The 23064-nt window shown below is 40.5% G+C and overlaps 1 protein-coding gene across 7 annotated transcripts in view; it reads left to right on the top strand.

The window, feature by feature from the left end:
• Positions 1-23064, top strand: part of POC5 (POC5 centriolar protein) — a 51154-nt gene that overhangs the window by 25434 nt on the left and 2656 nt on the right. For 6 of the 7 annotated variants that reach the window (XM_077817028.1, XM_077817024.1, XM_077817027.1 and 3 more), the window contains 8 exons: positions 3048-3244; positions 5677-5853; positions 10165-10269; positions 11586-11765; positions 14223-14385; positions 20320-20438; positions 21404-21517; positions 22560-22736. In XM_077817028.1, the coding sequence (XP_077673154.1) occupies positions 3048-3244; positions 5677-5853; positions 10165-10269; positions 11586-11765; positions 14223-14385; positions 20320-20438; positions 21404-21517; positions 22560-22736 (1232 nt within the window). The remainder of the gene's footprint in view (positions 1-3047; positions 3245-5676; positions 5854-10164; positions 10270-11585; positions 11766-14222; positions 14386-20319; positions 20439-21403; positions 21518-22559; positions 22737-23064) is intronic. The other variant, XM_077817026.1, reaches the window with a different exon arrangement.

The raw sequence follows: 23064 nt of genomic DNA on the forward strand, positions 1-23064 counted from the left end.
CAAAAGACTGCTAGCCAACTTGCCTTGGGTAGACTGAAACACACACATTTTCTGGCTCCGTATGCTCAGTCTATCAGATGCTGCTGCTGTTCAAATGAACATAGAATTCAAGACTAATATTAATTATGTACAGTAGAACCTCAGTTACAAACACCTTGGGAATGGAAATTTGTAACTCTGAACAAAACATTATGGTTGTTCTTCAAAAGTTTACAACAGAACATTGATTTAATACAGCTTTGAAACTTTACTGTACAGAATTCAAATGCTGCTTTCCCTTCATTTTTTTTTAGTAGTTTACATTTAACAGTACTGTACTTGTTGTTTTGGGGGGGTTTCTCTCTCTGTTGCTGCCTGATTGCATACTTCTGGTTCCAAATGAGGTATGTGGCTGACTGGTCAGTTTGTAACTCTGGTATTCGTAACTCTGCGGTTCTGCTGTAATTCTATTTTCTGTTCCCTTAATAGAGCCTGACTGTCTTGTTTTTTTGCTCCACGGCAGTTGCAACTTAAATGGATCTTTGCACTGATAATAGTGACTGTTTTCTCCTCCCCCTGAAATATTTCTGTTCAGTGTACGTTACTTTTTGCTTGTCTGTGCTGACTTTCTATAGGTCCTTTCAGAGTTAGCAAAAACTCTTCCAGTACACGAAATATTTAGAATCCAAATGATATTCCCCAGCCAGATTGTAATTATAACATCTCAACTTTTCATTTACAAGACAATGTCCATTATATGTTAAGTTTCAAAAATCAACATTATCTTGCAATTTTCTACACACACACACACACACACACACACACACACCCCTCCCCCCCCAGAAATGTTGAGAACTAAAATAAAACACAAATGTGTGAGACTTCTCCTTTCCCTGTGTACAAGAAAAGAGACGTTCTATCCGGGGCTGCTTTTTAATACCTTTTTAAAAATTAGAATTTGTTCTTGTCAGGGGGTACTCCCCTGTCGCTACACTGGTGCCTCCCCTTGGTCACTCTGTTGATTACCTCTTGAGGTAGACATCCTCTGGTCTGCAGCTCCTCTTTTGCTCCAGGATCCTCAGTGTCTCCTTTGCGACCTAGCCCTCCAGCTAGGTCACTCAGCATTCCCCCTTCCGGGGGACAGTCCATTAGCAGTTCTAGGCAGTTTTCCCATTCACTGCCTCTGGTCTATGCTATGTGGTGTCCGCTAGGGGAACCTGGGCCCTCTTCTCAGTGTTCCAATCCAGGGACCCTCAGCTCAGTGGTTCTGGGCTTCCTCTTTCTGCCCTCGCTGCTCCTTCCCTGGACTGATTCCTACACTCTGGTTTCCCCCATCTCTTTCTCCCCACCCCCCTTCCCAGGGAGTGACTGCTGCCTGATTTCCAAACAGCCCAGTATGTAGCCTGCTACCTGTCTTTATAGGCCCTGCCTGTTCCTGCACAGGTTAGCCTCTCTCTAATTAACTGCCTCTGGTCTAAAGCTTCCTCTCTTTGCAGTCAATTATCTGATTGGGTCTACCTGGCCCTATTCTGTTCTTGCAGGGCTAGTGTGGGGATCTCCCCCATCCCAGTTCTAAATATAACACTAACAACAGAAATTTTCCAATGGCTATGCTTTCCAATTGCTCTTAAAAATATTGTTCATCTTCATATTGTGAACTTGGGGGACTTGTTGCATATTTTAGTTGTTCTTTGTGTATAAGCATATTTACCTTTCCTGGATTAAGTAAAGTCCAGTCCTACTTCATCTTCAGTCTGTCTCCAATAGTTTCTTGGCATTTATTTATCTGTATTGCAGTGGCACCTAGTAGCCCCAACTCACAGTTAGGACCTATTGTGTTAAGGCATGGTGCAAACTCATAGTAGGATACTGCCTGCCCCAAAGAGTTAAAAATCATAACAGGCGATCAAGTCAAAGGGTGCCGGAAAGGTAGGCATTATTTCTTCCATTTACAGCTGGGGTACCAAGGCACAGAGAATCCAGTGTAATGTTTCATTTATTTATGGAGTGCTGTTTATGTTGATACCATGGTGAGGAGGGCCATATACATATCTGAATGTATAAATAAAGGTACACTGTACATTGCAAACATACAAAACATGCTCCCTGCTCTGAGGCGCTTACTGTCTAATGTAGATACAGTAGAACCCCATTTATCGGACCCTCCATTATCCGGTTCTACATGGAAAACAGTACACACAGGTCCAGAAAGTCGGGGGGGGGGTCTCTCCTGAGGCGCTGCAGCATTGCGCTTTCCCATTCTCTGGTTATCCGGATTTTAGATTATCCAGTCTGGCCCCAGTCCCAATTAGATTGCATAAATGGGGTCCTGCTGTATTATGAAACCTGGGGAAATAATTCAGAAAATGGTGAGGGTAATGTTTAAATGGAACTCCACTTGACATGATTTTCTGAAAAAAGTTTTTCAAGTAGAGGGAAGCTTTCTGCTTCCTTGTAAAGATAGTTTCTCAACACTAGAAAATTCACTTGGTCCATAAACAGTGCTATGTTTTGGCATAAATGACCTTGAAAGTTTCTGGTTTTAAAGAGAACAATACTTTGACTTGGGAAGCAAGTTTTACTCTTAGAAAGAATGAACTATATCAGCCAACTGCTGTTTTACAGATGTTCATCGCTTAGGATATGTCTACACTGCAGCTGGGAGTGTACTTCCCAGCTTGAGCGGACCTAGCATGCTAAAAGTAGCAGTGTAGCCAGGGGGAAGCTTGGTGCCTGAGCACGTACCTAGGGTGTCCGAACAGGGGTGTGTACTTGCGGGGGCCTGACCCAAGCTGCCACTTGGGCTGCCCCTGGCTAGGCTAATATTTTCGGTGTGCTGGTCTGAGCAGAGTTAGTATGTCTGTCTGCCCTCACTGGGAAGCGTGCTCCCAGATGCAGTGTAGACATACGCTTAGAGGCATACTTTTGAATAGGGTTTACATGCATAGTGAAGGAAGATTTCTGATGACATAGGGCTTTTGTATACCCAACTTCTGACTTGCCTCCTGAATATTCAACAGCTAAACCCTTCAAAGAATCAACTTTTAACCTTTTTGTTTTATTTTTAGTTTTAACACCGGTGAAGGGACCTTCTCAGGCAGACATGGAAGGACTTTGCCCTGTTCGTTCAGGAGAGACTTCTTCACAAGGGTCCTCATCTGGTCCAAGAGAGATTGATGAGACTATGGTGACTGAGTTAACTATTTCAGATGAAAAAGTGACCCAGATAGAAAGCATACTTGATCTCTGGAGTGGAAGTCTTAAGGTATTAAATTTGTGCTAAATGTAATACCCTTATATTGAGCAGATGATTATTGTGGCATTTGTAGAAGCACAGGAGAAAATATAATCTAACTACGTTGGGAAATCGATGTAACTTCTATTGCTTGATAGCTAAGCAGTTGAAAACCTACTGGACTGGCACAGAGATGGACTAATAATCTGCTTGCCTTTGACTAGCGAACACTAAATGCTCCAAGAATCAGTTCTGTTCATGCAGTGGAAGCTATAAGTGTGTCTGTATCTGTGGTCCCGGAAAGATTCTTACATTTCAAGCTCTGTGGATGTGCACAGGCTGGATCAGAACTGCCAATCAAAAACATAGATCAAATGACAGGTTTCAGAGTAACAGCCGTGTTAGTCTGTATTCGCAAAAAGAAAAGGAGTACTTGTGGCACCTTAGAGACTAACCAATTTATTTGATCATAAGCTTTTGTGAGCTACAGCTCACTTCATCGGATGCATACTGTGGAAACTGCAGAAGACATTATATACACAGAGACCATGAAACAATACCTCCTCCCACCCCACTCTCCTGCTGGTAATAGCTTATCTAAAGTGATCATCAAGTTGGGCCATTTCCAAGCTCTGCGATACAACCGCATTTGCTCCAACCCCTCAGACAGAGACAGACACCTACAAGATCTCTATCAAGCATTCTTACAACTACAATACCCACCTGCGGAAGTGAAGAAACAGATTGATAGAGCCAGAAGAGTTCCCAAAAGTCACCTACTACAGGACAGGCCTAACAAAGAAAATAACAGAACGCCACTAGCCGTCACCTTCAGCCCCCAACTAAAACCCCTCCAACGCATTATTAAGGATCTACAACCTATCCTGAAGGATGACCCAACACTCTCACAAATCTTGGGAGACAGGCCAGTCCTTGCCTACAGACAGCCCCCCAACCTGAAGCAAATACTTACCAACAACCACATACCACACAACAGAACCACTAACCCAGGAACCTATCCTTGCAACAAAGCCCGTTGCCAACTGTGCCCACATATCTATTCAGGGGACACCATCACAGGGCCTAATAACATCAGCCACACTATCAGAGGCTCGTTCACCTGCACATCCACCAATGTGATATATGCCATCATGTGCCTGCAATGCCCCTCTGCCATGGACATTGGTCAAACTGGACAGTCTCTACGTAAAAGAATAAATGGACACAAATCAGATGTCAAGAATTATAACATTCATAAACCAGTCGGAGAACACTTCAATCTCTCTGGTCACGCAATCACAGACATGAAGGTCGCTATCTTACAACAAAAAAACTTCAAATCCAGACTCCAGCGAGAAACTGCTGAATTGGAATTCATTTGCAAATTGGATACTATTAATTTAGGCTTAAATAGAGACTGGGAGTGGCTAAGTCATTATGCAAGGTAGCTTATTTCCCCTTGTTTTTTTCTAACCCCCCCCCCCCCCGACATTCTGGTTAAACTTGGATTTATGCTGGAAATGGCCCACCTTGATTATCATGCACATTGTAAGGAGAGTGGTCACTTTGGATGGGCTATTACCAGCAGGAGAGTGAGTTTGGGGGGGGGCGGAGGGTGAGAAAACCTGGATTTGTGCTGGAAATGGCCCAACTTGATGATCACTTTAGATAAGCTATTACCAGCAGGAGAGTGGGGTGGGAGGAGGTATTGTTTCATGGTCTCTGTGTATATAATGTCTTCTGCAGTTTCCACAGTATGCATCCGATGAAGTGAGCTGTAGCTCACGAAAGCTCATGCTCAAATAAATTGGTTAGTCTCTAAGGTGCCACAAGTACTCCTTTTCTTTTTATAGATCAAATGGGAATGGGTGGAGCAATAGTTGTATTCTTCCATCTCCCACCTGCAACCAAGCTCCACCCACTTGAGACACCAGAATGAGACTCCAGTCACAGTAGAATGGGTCATATTTTAAACGTCTGCACATTCATGTTCTGTTGGATTTCTCAGGATTGGCTCCTTTTCAGTGGAATTTGTAACATCAATGGGCTCTGTTGGACTTCTTTGAGTTTGGCTCCGAGTGAAGCTGGATGCCCTGTAGGGGTGGCTTCCTCTTAGTGGTGCTCAGTTACCCAAGCTCCTCTCAACTCCCTTGTTGGCTCCACTGGCTAGATTAAAATGGTACTTTTCCAAGTGTCACTGGTTGTGACACCAAAATGAAATATTCTTAGTAGATTGATCATGATTTGATTCTCCTCCTCCTATCTTACATGCTTTTATTAGCAGTCTAATAATTAAATGTTTGTATTTAAGTTATCATAATTAGATGTGTCTGGTAATTGGACAAAGTTGTACATGCAAGGTTCAGTGTAAATTTTGATGTCTGATTAGCTGCCATGTGTTCTAGGATTAAAAGACTTGGAGAGAATAATTTTCCTAGTTTAATTAGTGCTACCCTTTTCAGACAAATGTTCTGACTGAACTCAGAAAATGGAAAATGACTTTTATTGAACATCACAAGCTGGAAATGAGACAAGAGAAAGAGAAACATGCTGCTCATGTGAGACAACTGAACAATCAGATGGAGAACCTGAGAGAGCTGCTACATACTTATGAAATCTCCATTGGCAGAAAGGATGAGGTAACAGTGTTCTTATTCTGTTCTGTCTTCTATTTTTAGAACTCTCTGAGATTGAATCTTTTTTAATTGTACTTTCACATCAGGAACTCGTTTTGCAACAGGTAATTTATACACTCTAAACTTACTTGCTTAGTCAGAAAAGAAGCATCAGGGTATTTCAAGTCAGGATGAACTTTAGCAAGGGTAGACTCAAACAACATTATCAGTAAACCACATAATTACTGTGCATTCTCTAATACTAATAGGGAAATTTTACTGTTTTGTCCCTAATTTATGGTTTCTCTTCCATGAAAATCACACTGTTTTGGATTAGTAATTACAAATCGCTTCCACTTACCTCATCCCTTACAACCAAGTTGGTTTAAAGGCTTTAATTAATTTTTTTGTGTAGATAGGATGGGTCTCCACATAATCTTTCAAATGGGAAGAAATCTCTTACATATTTAGGGGGAGTTTTCTTTTAGTATAATCTGATATAAAATGAGCACTATGGTTCTGTGGTCTTAGAGTAAAAATTTCCTTGCAGCACCTACACCAATTGTCTTGAATTTGACTAGTATTATACGGATAGGTATAAAAGAGTAGGAACTGTGGGAATCTTGCAATCATGTGCTACTTTAATCCCCTCTTCTACATAATAGCATTTAAAACCTTCACTTGAGAACGCTTCAGCTGAATTTTGAATTTTAACAATTTATTTTGAAAATACTCACAAACACCCATTGAAAGACAGTACGTAGAAAGAGTAAAAGTACACTCCCCGGATTCACTGGACATACACAGAGCCCAGTTACGCAGACCATGTACATTCAATTGCTGCAACTGCATACAAATCCCATATTTGCCAGTGGAATTTCGCTTGCATTCAGTCAGGCCCACAATCCTTCCAATGTATTCCATTTTGATATATTTAGTTCCAGATGGAGTAATTCAATGCAAAAATTATACTTGTATAGCACTAATATGAATGTATTGGAATTGCTGGTGATGCATTTACAACATTAACACCTCTACCCCTATAAGACTAACTCTTCCTCACCAAATCGCATCCATCAGTATCCTTTATGGAGCTAATTGTGTAATGATAATGGCATATTTTGATTTAGTTGTAGATGGGTGTTCTGCTTCCTCACTTCAGTGCATGATTTGGTGGAATGAATTCTAAAATATTGGTCCATAGGCCTTTTTAGAGGTTGACCTAAGTTGTTCACTGCTTTAACCTTTCTCCTAACAAGAATGACAAAGTCTTAAACTTCAAGTAGTAATCACCTACCAATTTCATAAATAAAAATTGTTCATAATTTAGGTTCTTGCTGTAGTCTTAAAAACCTTACAAAGATCTATCACTGATTTTTCTGTCTTAATAGCAAGAAGTATTTAATGTTTTTCATTTACAGCAGCTGCCTTAAACTTGTACAGTTTTAAGAAGTTGGTAGTGGCTATATGTGCCACTGTAAACACAATAACAGGCAAAAATATTGCCAACATGAAAATCAAATAGCCTGTAAACTACTAAATAAAATATATGCAAAAACGGTTTTGTTTTCTAATTGACTTGTAAACACTTCATGATTACGTTGTAATGTTACATCAGTTCAGCATTTACACTGAAATTGCAAAAAGCTAAAATTAGCCATGACACCCAGGCAGAACAAAGTAGTTTAACCAAAGTAGATTTCACAAAATACAACATTATGAATTGCTAATCTTTAAAAACTAAAGAAGGATCAGCCTTACTTAAGATACTTCAAATAGGCTTTTACTATTGCTGCTTTTAGTATTTTTGAGCTAAACTTAAGTTGGCTCAAAAGGCATAATTTTCTTAAATTGTTGTTTTCTGCAAACTACAACCACTACTGCATGAGTTAAATTCTGCATGGAGGTATAGGAATACTGCACTAGTCACTAGGTAACGGCTTTGATTACAAAGCAATTCTGGTCCATTACTTCTATGATAAATGTACATTAATGGAATGAATCATAGAAATGTAGGACTGGAAGGGACCTTGAGAGGTCGTCGAGTCCATACCAAGGCAGGACCAAGTATATCAAACCATCCCTGACAGAGTTTGTCTAACCTGTTCTTAAAATTCTCCAGTGATGGGAATTCCTCACCTCCCTTGGAAACCTATCCCAGTACTTGACTAGCCTTACAGACAGAAAGATTTTCCGTATCTTTATTAGTATGGCACCCAAAATCGGACACAATACTCCAGGTGAGGCCTTACCATTGTCAGGTAGAGCGGAACAATCACCTCCCATGTCTTACATTTGATGCTCCTGTTAATAAACTCCAGAATATTTGCTTTTTTTTTTTTTTGCAACTGCATCACACTTTTGGCTCATATTTGATTTATAATCCACAATAACTGCAAATCTTTTTCTGCCGTAGTACTGCCTAACCAGTTATCCACCATTTTGTAATTCTGCATTTTATTTTTCCTTCCGAAGTGTAGTACTTTGCATGTATTTACTGAATTTCATTTTCTTGGTTTCCAACCGGTTTCCAACCAGTTTCCAACTTATCAAGGTCATTTTGAATTCTAATCCTGTCCTTCAAAGTGGTAGTTATGTGGCAAATTATTAATAGCACAGTGTGTCTGAAGTGGTGGGTCCTGCTGTATTATTTAGATGAAATAAATGGGCCAAACGTGTTAACATAACAGTTACTGTCCAGCATTTAAATAGTGTTAAACGAGGTCTGGGTTTTGGTATACAGAGACCTTTACCTGCTTAGTACCTTCTAATCTTTATTACAGATACAGAAAAGAAGGAAAAACAATGACAGTTTCTGAAATGTGAAGTATTAAGTGAGGCTTTCAGTTTAACAGGTGTTGTTCCCTTTCCCTTTAGCTGGAGAGAGAGTTTTAGAAGGAAAACCTCCTTTGTTTGACTGTCTCTTAAATGGTATCAAAGATGGTAACAATGGTCCTTTTGGGGAAAAGAGAAGAAGTTAGGTGAGATGGGCTGGAGCTGCTGCTGCTGTTAAAATCTGATCCTATTTCATCTCAGGTGGTGGCTGGGATTAAGATGGAGCTGGCAGGGGTGGCAATGTCATTTGGCACGCTCTCTCTCTCTCGTTAGGACATCCCTCAAGAGTAGGATGATAAAACGCATGGTCTGAGGAGATAGTGTGGGGTGGCAACCACGATGGTGAAGCTTGCTTAAGTAGCCTCTATCTATCTGTTCTTCCATTTTTCCTCCAAAACTTTCCTTTAAGGACACAAAAAGGGAGTGAGTGATGGAATAGCCCATTCCCTCATTATTTTGTCCACCATTTAGGCCTAATATTTGACACACCAATTTTGGTTCATTACTTTCCAGTTCCACGTCTTCTGTTTTTTACCAAGCATGATTTCAGCATAGTCCATGAATCATATCAGCTTGGCCTTTCTATTTGGACTAATTTGGGTTTTTTTGGTCTGGTTCTATTGCACCTGTTTATAATATTCATGATAGAAAGTAGGTCAGGTTGTTTTCAATAAACATTTGATGTTGTAGGTTATTGTAACATCTTATGAACTCTCATATCTTCTTATAATTAAGCTCACAATTAGGGTAAATTTGTCAGCCCAATTATTAAACAGTTCCAAGATGGGTCATGCGGTCTGGTGCAGAGGAGGCCTGGGGCCATGGAAAGCAATCACACCTTGCACTCACCCCACAGTGGCGGCTCCTGTCCTATGGGACTTGGCCTCGCTCCCTGCTCTGAGTGTTACGACCTAGTGCTTATGGTTGCAGCACCAATGAGGTTTGGCCCTGAATTTGCACCCTGGGTGGATTGCAAAACAAAAAGAGAGAAAAGGTGTGTCACCTAAGTAAAAATGTTGGGAACCACTGAGTTACCACAGATATTTACACCTTTTAGTATATCTTTTCAAATACTAATTTCCATAATTCTTCTGTGAGGTAGCAAATATATTATCCCCATGTCAAACTTTCAGTAATACAAATCATCATTGTTTCTGACTTGCTGTGTTGTGTTAAGTTTTTGCTTCCTTCAGTGATGCCGCAGTATAGCATTCATGACATACGTTTGCAGATATAGTAGAAAATAACAGTTTAATTTTGATAGTTTTTACACTGTGTAACTTCTGAGTGTATCAATGTCATTGAATGATGAAGTCGAGTTAATTTTAGTTCTGATTTGAACTTTATTGTTCTTCTTTTAAGGAAAAGACACATGGAAAGCTTGTTAGAAGTATTTCACTAAAATGATAAATAACTTATCCAGGTAGTAAACTTCCATTCATTCCCCAAAGAGCATAAAAATATCTATCTAAATCTTCTCTTTAATAAATATTTTGGCAGGTAATCACTAACTTGTCCCATGCAATAGACAAGCAAAAGGAGAGGATAGAGCTAATGAAAACATTTACACGGTGGCGGATTCAGCACGTGGAGGCCAGACAAGAGGTATGTGTGGAAAACAGAAGATGTAATAAGCCTCTGAACTGAAAAGGGTCAGAGTTACTGCAGATCTTGTTACAATCAAAAGAAATGACACATCAAAATAGAAAAGTTATGTGACAAGATATTGAATAAGTTCAAGAGCATCAGTTCAAAAGAGAACATTACACCGTACTTTCAGAAATAGTCATGGCAGGGACAAGTGAATCAAAATTATGCCCTTTTTATCACTAATTAGAAGGTTATGCTGATAGCTGATCACAATGTCAGTTACCACCTATATTAGTAAGGATGATATCTTCCCAGTATCTGCAAGAGCACGAATAAAAGTGTTCATTCTAAAATCCTGTCATAGAAGCTATTGCTTTTATGTGAAATGTGAAAAATACATTTCTTATAACCATTTGATTTTGGTGCTGGTTTTGCAGTTAAGGTCTGTGGTGTTGTCCTCCCCTTCCCTATATTTGGTGTCTCCACACTTCTTCCTCAGCCCTAAAACATCTGTCAGCCACACTCTCACAGATGTTGGAAGTTCTGATAGTCAGCTAACTAAACCTACTAGCCAATTACTGACATGAAAGATGAAAGGCCCCACTGTCCAGGGTCAATTCCCAAACCCCCTCTCACCCCAACCTGAGTCCCAGTCAGTAAGGACTCTCTGGGCTCCATTTTTCATTAAGGTCTTTGATGGTGTTTGCGAAGTCTGACGCTCCTTATCACACAAAACCCCTCTGGCTGCTGGAAGGGAGGAGCATTTTCTCTCTTCTCCCTTCCCACCTAGAGTTTGCTGGTAGCTGTGAGGCTGGTGTGGACATCTTTTGGCTACTCAGACTTTCTTCAGCTTGTTCTTTTTGTTTTAATCTCACTGATTGACTGGATAAGTGGATCTACTGTTACCATTTTAGAAAAATATTTTGAGTGTCGGGTACTTTTAAAATATAATTTAATTTTTTTTTTTTTAAAAAGGTACAAATCCCTCGTGTGTGTGAGAGAGAGATTGAAAACTCAATTATTTTAAAAATGACATCTGGTACATGTGAATCTCCAGCTACGACTGTGACTGCAGGTGCTATACTGCATAGCTCCTATGCTGCTGCGGTAACTCCATACAAGTACCTTGCACTTCTGAAGTGGCAGCAGTATGTGTGTGGTGTGTCAGCTAAAGTATATGTAAACAAAGTATAAACTACAATATTTCATATAATCTGTTATGCTATAATCCATTTAATGTTACAAAACAGTTGACTATATTCTCTTTAATGATCATAGTGCTCATTAAAGAAATAGGAAACACATAATTTGGTAATATTTTACTGTTTAAGGCATATGCAAATAAACTGGCGGACAGACAGTTCCAGATAGCTTTGATGAAGAGGGTTTGGGCAGCTTGGCGCTCTCTTAGTGAAGCAAGATGGAAAGAGAAAGTAGCTAAAGCCTGTCAGTCAAGGGCTGAGGAAGTCTGTTTTCAGCTTTCCAAGGATTATGAAGCTAAAATTGCAGAGGTAAGGTGTTGTGTTTTTTTTTTTTTTTAAGTGCCTCTTACTAAACAAACTTTTAAATAAATGCACTGCTTTTCTTCAGAGTGCCAGGAAACCTTTACCAATTGCAGGACTGGGAATCGGGAGATCTGGGTTATGTAGGTAGCTCTGCTGTAGATTCCAGCTTTCTAGGCCTGAGTCACCTGTCACTTATGCTAGTCAGGGCCATACCTACCCATACACAAATTATGCAGCTGTGTAGGGCACCAGGAAATTTTTGTGTGCTGCTCTAGCCCCTGCTCCGCCTCTTCCACATGGCTCCCACCCCTGCAGGAGGGGTCGGGCTCCCTGCACTCACTGGCGGCGGTAAGCAGAGCAACCTGGCCCCAGCCTGCTCCGCTCCCCTGGCTCCCAGCTGTGCCGCCAGCTGGGAGGCGGTTCCAAGCCTGGAAGCCAGGGGAGCAGAGCAGGCTGGGATCGGGTCACTCCACTTCCCACAGGAAGTGGCCAGTCCCGCCCCCCACCCAACCGCAGGGGCCATCGGGCCCCACGAGGGAGCTGTGTAGGGCACCAAAATGGCTAGGGACGGCCCTAGTGCTGGTTGTATACCAATATAAATGAAGTTACTCAACACTTATGCCAGAGAGGAAAATCAGAACCTATGATGCATCTGAAGAAGTGGGTTTTTTACCCATGAAAGCTTATGCCCAAATAAATTTGTTAGTCTTTAAGGTGCCACCGGATTCCTCGTTGTTTTTGTGGATACAGACTAACACAGCTACCCCTCTGATACTAGAATCTGTGTTTGAAATTAGATGAGTCACTTAATTTATCTGTTGGCTCCTTTTGTCTGTCTGCAAAAAGGGGGATGACATATACAAATACCACTGTTAAGTAGGTAAGTCTTAATTCATTAATGTTTGTAAAGTCTTTCGGATCCTCTCATGGATGGTCCTATAGCAGAGGTGGGCAAACTACAGCCCACAGGACCCTCCTGCCCGGTCCCTGAGCTCCTGGCCTGGGAGGCTAGCCCCCGCCCATCCCCTGCAGCCTCAGCGTGCCACGCTACGCTCTGGGGGCCAGGCAGCGCAGTTGCCTGACCCGGTGCTCTGGGTGGCACGGCTGTAGCGTCACCAGCCACTGGTGCTCCAGGCAGCGCGGTAAGGGGACAGGGGGGGTTGGATAGAGGGCAGGGGAGTTCGGGGGTGTGGATAGAGGTTGTGGGGGGTCAGAGGGCAGGGAACAGGGGTCCTGGCAGGGCAGTCAGGAATGAGGGAGGGGGGGTTGGATGGGGAGGCAGGGGGCAGTCGGGGTGGGAGGTCCGGGAGTGGTCAGGGGACAGGGAATAGGGGAGGTTGGATGGGGCAGGAGTCCCGGGGGAGCCATCAGGGGGCGAGTAGTGGGCGGGGGGGGTCAGATAGGAGGCGGGGGCTGGGCCACACCTGGCTGTTTGGGGAGACACAGCCTCCTGTAACCGGCCCTCCATACAATTTTGGAAACCCGATGCAGTCCTCAGGCCTAAAAGTTTGCCTGCCCCTGTCCTATAGAAATGCAAGATTATTATTGTGAATGAGCAAGTCTATCATATTGTAAAAACAGAAATCTTTGTATAATAACTGCTTTTCTGTTAAAAGTTGATAAAGATATTTTTCTTACAACTCTCAACTTCATCCTAATGAAGATGTGTGAAAATTTAAGCTAAGGTAGCTATCACACATCAGACCACTGTGATATTACTTTTCAAGATTGTTACAATTTAAAGAAATTAAAAAGCACAGTCAAAGAGGACTTGTGCTCCTAAGTCACTCAGATGCTTTTGAAAATCCTGCCCGGAAACAATTAATTTTGAAAATGTAACTTAAGGAAAAATATCCAAATCCCTTGCTTTATGCATGTGTAACTTAATCTGTCCTTAACCAACACAGACCTTGTGTTTTGCAAATGGTTGTAAAATGATAGATGTGTTTGTGGATGCAGTTAAGGAAGTTCATGGAAGTATGGCCTTCCATGCTAATAAGAATAACAGCTGGGGTTACATTACAGGAGCAAAGATAAAATTATAAGATACAGTTAGACTGATCTCTAGGTGGGGTCAGGAAGAAGTATTTGCTGTGTTTCCCCCTGCCATACCACGGTATTGTATAGCACAGTTAAATACATTACAAGGATTTGACCTGGAAGTTCCTGGTTTTAATCATGGTTGGGACTGAATACTGGACTGCACAGACTGTTAGTCTTTTTGGGTATGGTAGCACCTGTGGTTTCCATCCTTGCCATGTACATACTCTAGACTGAGGTATTCAAACAATTGTGTTTGAGAGACCTATATTTAATCTTATTTCTAAAACAAAGTCATGGAGGGAATATATTACACTGAGGAATTAGTAAAGTGGCTTTTTAAAGCTGAATGAATAATATGGTGGTTTTGTGTATTCACAGGTGTATAAAAATAATTCTTTGGTTTTTATCTCTTTATTGTAGTTAAACGTTAATCTGGAAGAGGCAAAAGCTGATATCCTGAGACTGCATAGTGAAAGGGAACAATATGAAGGCACCATGAAAAAAGCCTTTATGCGTGGTGTGTGTGCACTGAATCTAGAGGCAATGACCATGTTTCAGGGCAAAGAAAGTAGGACAGACCATGGTTAGTATTAAAAGTAAAGTAAAAATATATCCCTGCATGGCATTGCTCACAGTGCCATTTGGATTAGTTTACTCTTTATTTTTAATTTGGGGATTTAAATAGGAGTATGACAGCACTAAACTTATCATGGGATCAGCTTTGTTACATGCTTAAAAAAATGCACTGAATATGTAAATTAATTAATTGCACTGTTAAATAATAGAATACCAATTGAAATTTATTAAATATTTTGGATGTTTTTCTACATTTTCATATATATTGTATTCTGTACTATAATTGAAATCGGTGTATATTATTTTTAATTACAAATATTTGCACTGTAAAAATGATAAACAAAACAAAATAGTATTTTTCAGTTCACCTTATACAAGTACTGTAGTGCAATCTGTGTCGTGAAAGTGCAATTTACAAATGTAGATTTTTTTTGTTACATAACTGCGCTCAAAAATAAAACAATATGAAACTTCAGAGTCTACAAGTTCACTCAGTCCTATTTCTTGTTCAGCCAATCGCTAAGACAAATAAGTTTGTTTACATTTACAGGAGATAATGCTGCCCTCTTCTCACTGTCTGGTGACACTGTAAATAAGAACAGGTATTTGCATGGAACTTTTGTAGCCGGCATTGAAAGGTGATTTACATGCCAGATATACTAAAAATTCATAGCCCCTTCATGCTTTGGCCATCACTCCAGAGAATGTGTGTCCATGCTGATGACGCTCATTAAAAAATAATGCTTTAATTAAATTTGTGACTGAACTTCTTGGGGGAGAATTTTATGTCCCCTGCTCTGTTTTACCCACGTTCTGCCATATATTTCATGTTATAGCAGTCTCTGATGATGACCCAGCATATGTTCATTTTAAGAATGCTTTCACTGCAGATTTGACAAAACGCAAAGAAGGTACCAATATGAGATTTCTAAAGATAGCTACAGCACTCAATTCAAGATTTAAGAATCTGAAGTGCCTTCCAAAATCTGAGAGGGACGAGGCGTGGAGCATGCTTTCAGAAGTCTTAAAAGAGCAACGCTCCAATGCAGAAACTACAGAACCCAAACCACCAAAAAAGAAAATCAACCTTGTGCTGGTGGAATTTGACTCAGATAATGAAAATGAACAGGCATCAGTACACACGGTTTTGGATTCTTATCGACCAGAACTGGCCGTCAGTTGGACCCATGTCCCCTGGAATGGTGGTTGAAGCATGAAGGGGACATATGAATATTGAGTGCATCTGGCATGTAAATACCTTATCATTCCAGCAACAAAAGTGCCATGAGAACGCATGTTCTCACTGTCAGGTGACATTGTGAACAAGAACTGAGCAGTATTATCTCCTGCAAATGAAAACAAACTTGTTTGTCCAAGCGATTGCCTTAACAAGAAGTAGGACTGAGTGGACTAGCAGGCTCTAAAATTTTGCATTGTTTTATTTTTGAATGCAGGGTTTTATCTGTACATAATTCTACATTTCTAAGTTTAACTTTCAACTACAGTACTTGTATTAGCAAAAAGAAAAGGAGTACTTGTGGCACCTTAGAGACTAACCAATTTATTTGAGCATAAGCTTTCGTGAGCTACAGCTCACTTCATCAGATGCATACTGTGGAAAGTGTAGAAGATCTTTTTATACACACAAGCATGAAAAAATACCTCCCCCACCCCACTCTCCTGCTGGTAATAGCTTATCTAAAGTGATCACTCTCCTTACAATGTGTATGATGATCAAGCTGGGCCATTTCCAGCACAAATCCAGGGTTTAACAAGAACGTCTGAGGAGGGGGGGGTAGGAAAAAACAAGGGGAAATAGGTTACCTTGCATAATGACTTAGCCACTCCCAGTCTCTATTGAAGCCTAAGTTAATTGTATCCAATTTGCAAATGAATTCCAATTCAGCAGTCTCTCGCTGGAGTCTGGATTTGAAGTTTTTTTGTTGTAATATCGCAACTTTCATGTCTGTAATCGCGTGACCAGAGAGATTGAAGTGTTCTCCGACTGGTTTATGAATGTTATAATTCTTGACATCTGATTTGTGTCCCTGAAAAAGCACAAGATCAAATCCGCACAGACACACCCCTGGGAACCCCGACCTGGGATATTCTATCTACTACCCAAGATCCATAAACCTGGAAATCCTGGGTGCCCTATCATCTCAGGCATTGGCACCCTGACAGCAGGATTGTCTGGCTATGTAGACTCCCTCCTCAGCCCCTACGCTACCAGCACTCCCAGCTACCTTCAAGACACCACTGACTTCCTGAGGAAACTACAATCCATCGGTGATCTTCCTGATAACACCATCCTGGCCACTATGGATGTAGAAGCCCTCTACACCAACATTCCACACAAAGATGGACTACAAGCCGTCAAGAACAGTATCCCCGATAATGTCATGGCTAACGTGGTGGCTGAACTTTGTGACTTTGTCCTTACCCATAACTATTTTACATTTGGGGACAATGTATACCTTCAGATCAGCGGCACTGCTATGGGTACCCGCATGGCCCCACAGTATGCCAACATTTTTATGGCTGACTTAGAACAACGCTTCCTCAGCTCTCGTCCCCTAACGCCCCTACTCTACTTGCGCTATATTGATGACCTATTCATCTGGACCCATGGAAAAGAAGCCCTTGAGGAATTCCACCATGATTTCAACAATTTCCATCCCACCATCAACCTCAGCCTGGTCCAGTCCACACAAGAGATCCACTTCCTGGACACTACAGTGCTAATAAACGATGGTCACATAAACACCACCCTATACCGGAAACCTACTGACTGCTATTCCTACCTACATGTCTCCAGGTTTCACCCTGACCACACCACACGATCCATCGTCTACAGGCAAGCTCTGCGATACAACCGCATTTGCTCCAACCCCTCAGACAGAGACAAACACCTACCAGATCTCTATCAAGCATTCTTACAACTACAGTACCCACCTGCAGAAGTGAAGAAACAGATTGATAGAGCCAGAAGAGTTCCCAGAAGTCACCTACTACAGGACAGGCCTAACAAAGAAAATAACAGAACGCCACTAGCCGTCACCTTCAGCCCCCCAACTAAAACCCCTCCAACGCATTATTAAGGATCTATAACCTATCCTGGGGGATAACCCAACACACTCTCACAAATCTTAGGAGACAGGCCAGTCCTTGCCTACAGACAGCCCCCCAACCTGAAGCGAATACTCACCAGCAACCACATACCACACAATAGAACCACTAACCCAGGAACCTATCCTTGCAACAAAGCCCGTTGCCAACTGTGCCCACATATCTATTCAGGGGACACCATCAAAGGGCCTAATAACATCAGCCACACTATCAGAGGCTCGTTCACCTGCACATCCACCAATGTGATATATGCCATCATGTGCCAGCAATGCCCCTCTGCCATGTACATTGGTCAAACTGGACAGTCTCTACGTAAAAGAATAAATGGACACAAATCAGATGTCAAGAATTATAACATTCATAAACCAGTCGGAGAACACTTCAATCTCTCTGGTCACGCGATTACAGACATGAAAGTTGCGAAATTACAACAAAAAAACTTCAAATCCAGACTCCAGCGAGAGACTGCTGAATTGGAATTCATTTGCAAATTGGATACAATTAACTTAGGCTTCAATAGAGACTGGGAGTGGCTAAGTCATTATGCAAGGTAACCTATTTCCCCTTGTTTTTTCCTACCCCCCCCCCGACGTTCTTGTTAAACCCTGGATTTGTGCTAGAAATGGCCCAACTTGATTATAATACACACTGTAAGGAGAGTGATCACTTTAGATAAGCTATTACCAGCAGGAGAGTGGGGTGGGGGAGGTATTTTTTCATGCTTTGTGTGTATAAAAAGATCTTCTACACTTTCCACAGTATGCATCCGATGAAGTGAGCTGTAGCTCACGAAAGCTTATGCTCAAATAAATTGGTTAGTCTCTAAGGTGCCACAAGTACTCCTTTTCTTTTTGCAAATACAGACTAACACAGCTGTTACTCTGATACTTGTATTAGGTCAACTGAAAAATATTATTTCTGTTTTTTACAGTGCAAATGCTTCTAATCAAAAATAAAGTGAGCACTGTATGCTGTTTTCTGTGTAGTTGAAATCAATATATTTGAAAATGTAGAAAACATCTAAAAATATTTAAATAAATGGTATTCTATTATTAACAATGATTTTGGTTTTTTTAAAGTAGTTTGACTACTCTGAGTGAGTACTAATTGGAATGACAGACATTTAAGTTTTCTAAATTTTCTTAGCTGGGTTATATTTTAACAAAGTTTTTGCAGTTGTGGAACTTGAGAATAAAAGTTTAAGGGCCGCATTAGGTACTTCAACTTTTAGCTTTGTTCCAGAACAGTAGAAAGGGACTATCTCTTGAACACTTGACTATAACACTTCTTTTCTCCTTCTATTCAGCAAGCAATTTTTTTGTTTACTTGTTGGTTAATAAAATTTTGTAGTTCAGTGGGTCTCCCAGTCATTAGTGAGAGGGTATTTACAAATGTACACACCTGTGAGATAGGAAGAGAGAAAACCTCTCTAAAAACTATAGCAGGAGGCCAGGCAGGAAGGGGCTGGACAAGATTCGAGGCAGAAGTTCTATAGTGAAGGAGGGAGTGGCAGAATAGTATTAGGGATGACCGTATTCCTTTAGGAGGGCAGACTAGATGATAAACAGTGGTCCTTCTGGCTTTATAATCTATGAATTTGAAAGCTTCAAAGACCATAGGCCAAAAATCAGTGATCAGTTATTTATGCACAACTCCTGTTTTTGAAGACAAGAATCAGCTACAGAAATGACTTTTAAACTGTTTAATTAAAAACTCCTCCCTTTCCCCTTGGCGTGGATGTATGGCACTCAGGTCTGATGGAGATAGGTCTGAAAATCCATCCAAGTTTTATATTTTCTCTCTGTATATTTGAAAAAAAAGAAATCAAAGCATCTGAACGCACACATGTCATTACAAAAAACACTTCTTAGGTTATTTTTATTTTCTGACTTCAGTAGTGATTATTGTATTGTACAGAAATGTCCTGCTTATTGACTTGTTTTTTCTAGAAAAATACAAGTTTAAACCAACACATCATAAAAGCAAATATTATGAAATGAATACATATAGGAGAAAATTAAAGTAGTAATGTTAGGTTGTTCTAAAACTTAAAGTGATGAAAATTTAACTGCCACATGGGGTCACTGTAGTCTATAGAATGATCAAAATCTCTAAGCACTACCAATAGTGAAAATTTCAGCTTTGTGAATCTGCGTTTAGAGAGGGCAAGGAAGTCAATAAATAAAAACCATATTCCTGCTTGCTCTTTTAAAGAAACTGTGTGTTCTGAAAGAAAAGAACAAAACCTGTTTGGAAAAGGTACTGGACTCTGTTCTCCCTGACCTCTGCTTTGTGCAAAGTGTTGGGAGCTGGTTATGGCTCCCTGAATCTGTAGCAGGCCAATTCTCAGGTGAGTTAGTTACTTTACCCTACTGATGCAGTGTCCCTAAGTGATCTTGCACCAGTACAGCAGGGCTCCAACATGCTACCTCCTTTTGTTGCCATGCTCCCTACACCAAGGCTGGGGTGGGGCATCTAACATAGTAGCCCCTCTGCCTAGGGAATTCTCCATTGGCAAGTTATGTCCAGAATCCTACCTATTTGCATCACCTGACCAGCACCAAGGGGTTGGGGTGTAACACAGGATCTGGCCCATGGTATTTGCAAGCTTCTGAGAGAGGGATTCAAATGGAGGAGAGAGAAATAAAACCCTATGTAATAATAGACTGATCCTTTTAATAAGATTATATACAAATCCCAAAGGAACAGAAAGGTTTTACTGTGACTCATCTTCTCTCTTTAAGGCTTGCTAGTGTTCATTGGGTTTACCAGGTTCTGTGCTTGTTGCTTTAATCTGTGTTTCTAATAATAGATCCAGTAAATCGGAGAGAAGATCCTGGAACTAATGCCACTGGAAGGCTCCCTCCTTCCCAATTTGATCCTCCATCACCACCCCCTCCAACAGCAGCCACTGTTTCACAAGAGGAAATTGTACGTACTATAGCAGGAATAGAATTTAAAAAATGTGGTGGTAGAAAAAGTTTATTCATTAAGCTATTTAGACATCAGGTTTTTTCACTGAACAAATTGAATAACTCCTACACTGAGAGAACTTTCGGTAATGTTTTTGCACTTGGATAATTTACAAATAGCTTCTTTTTAAAATGTCAGAACTTAGTTACTTTGGAAACATAAGTACTTATATATAACAGCATGTACTATAGTATAAAACACTATATGCACACGGTTGTTGGGTTACGGTTGCTATGTTGTTTTTTCAGAAAGTTCTAACTTTGTAAGTAGAAAATTTTGTAAACTAGTTACTTAGGATAAAAAAGGTCACAATCTTAAGCAGAATCTGCTTTCCAAGGTACCTTTGTGGAAAACAGTTGCTGAGACTTGTTTGGAAAAAATAGCTGAACTTGATTTCAATTGAGAAAATAGAATTTTACATAATTTAAAGGCTAATTTTCAGAAATGTATTATTTACAATGGACAGTGCCAACTTGGAATCTAGTCATTTTCAAAACCTGAATTAAAAATAGTTTCAGGTACTACATCTGCCCTTAGATCCCACTGACAATTTGTGATGTTTACAGTTACATTTTTCCATTTTATTAAAGACCTGCCCAAGCAGGGGAAACAGTGAAATTGACTACACACAAAATAGCCAAACTGAAAAAGTGTCAACGTTTTTTACTTCTGATCTTTGTTACAGAATCTTGGATATTACTCAGATCTCTATAGGTACCCAAACTTTCTGACAATGTGTTGGTCTTTAAGTTGAGTGTGACTCTATTTAGCTTTATGAGTACAGAATCTGTAAAGAATAAAATTCAGCAGTTAATGGAAGTGTCAGACTAATCAAATAATAAAACTGCATTTTCAGTAAAGAATTAAGTATGATCCAAACTACAGTTCTCATTCCTCTGTGAAACCCTTTGATTTATTTACAGTTTTCATCCCATCTGGGCCACGCAAGTACTTCTCAGACCAGATTAGAATCAAATTCTCCAGTAATAGTCGCTAGTGCAGCTGTAGGATCTGGCATTACATCCGCTCAAAAACTGGTAACAAACTAGAATGAATTGATTAATATTTGAAGTCATTGTAGGTATTAAAGTTTGTCTCGGTTCCTTTTTTGTGAGTATTTGGGGTAACATACAGAAGTATGAAGTGGAGGTGTTTGTCCAAGAGTTTAGGTAAAGGCCTGGAGAGAAACTTGAAAATGCATCAATTCATTTTAAATGGATTATTTGTTGTATATTAAATTAAGTTAAAAATGGGGAAGGCTTTTAGGAAGAGAAATGTGTGGGGTTAGGAAATAAAATGGATGATGTGAGAGGAAACATTTGTGCAAAATTATATACAGCACATCATGAGCAATTAACATTTCAACAGCTGAAAGGCTGGGTTTGGGTTTTTTTTTTTTTAAACAAATCTGCCTCGCGTTTAGCTTACTAATTGAAATCTGTTCCTCATTCCCTCCTCTGCTCTTGCATCTAACAGACTCCTTTTTGTTTCTCTTCCTCCTCCATCTTCTCTGTTGCTAAGCTCACTCCTATCTGGCAGTTTGCTCCCAGTACTTCCTCTGGGGAAGGATGGAAGATTGAAAAATTGCAGTGCCTCAGTTTCATTATGTGTAACCTTTTTGGTGCCTGGTACATTATTGATTCAAGGACCCTGCTGGGCTGATGTGGGTGCCGACAGCTGTCACTAGCTTGCAGCCAGAAAGTAAAGCTACAATTGTTCCATATTGCTAGATTTGTCAAAAAAGCTGACAAAGAGGGCCCTTTCATGATCGAGGCTTGCTATGCTTCAGCACGATAGCCATTAATCACATCACCGTACTTGCTAGTATCATGATAAATGTAGCATTGCCTTTATATAGAATGGGAAATACCATGGTAAATGTAACTGCAGGTAATAAATACCCAATTTTTAATTGTGCCCACTGTATGGAATCTGTTCTATACCATTATGGACTCTAGTTTACCTACAGTACCCATAAATTCTACTCATATATGTAGCTAATAAACCAAAGCAGCTGCCTTGTTGCATTGTAAATACTGTGTGTAGGCATCTCTACTAATGTGTCTTGTTTGTTCGTAGCCTGTAGCAAGAGTAGTGACATCTGCTCAGCAGAAGGCAGGAAGAACAATCACTGCTCGAATCACAGGCCGATCTGATTTGGGACAAAAGAACAGAATTTGTAGTAGTTTAGCTGTAATGGGAGTCTCCCCACCCATGAGTTCAGTTGTTGTAGAAAAGCATCATCCAGTCACTCAGGTAAGTCCAACTGATATTGGGGTAATAATTGCCTTGTTACACCATGTCTACGAGTAGTTTAAAAGCTCATCGTGGTGGGGCGGTCTCATCTTTGTTTTAACAGATACATGTGAGCGCTATTAGAGTAAATAAGCAGTATTTTTTTTTCTGGTGGGTGTGTTCTAGCAACAAAGATTCACATCAAAGTGATGAGGGCTGGAAATGAATAATCCCACTTAAACTCTACCCTCATTTCCCCCTTCTGGTTGTAATAATAGTTCTGATAGGTTTAGAAGCCTTTGTTGGTTCATTGTACATCTCCTGCTGTCAGTACCCTCTGCACAACGGA

This window comes from Eretmochelys imbricata, chromosome 5, assembly GCF_965152235.1.
Source record: "Eretmochelys imbricata isolate rEreImb1 chromosome 5, rEreImb1.hap1, whole genome shotgun sequence".
NCBI classification, from domain to species: Eukaryota; Metazoa; Chordata; order Testudines; family Cheloniidae; genus Eretmochelys; species Eretmochelys imbricata.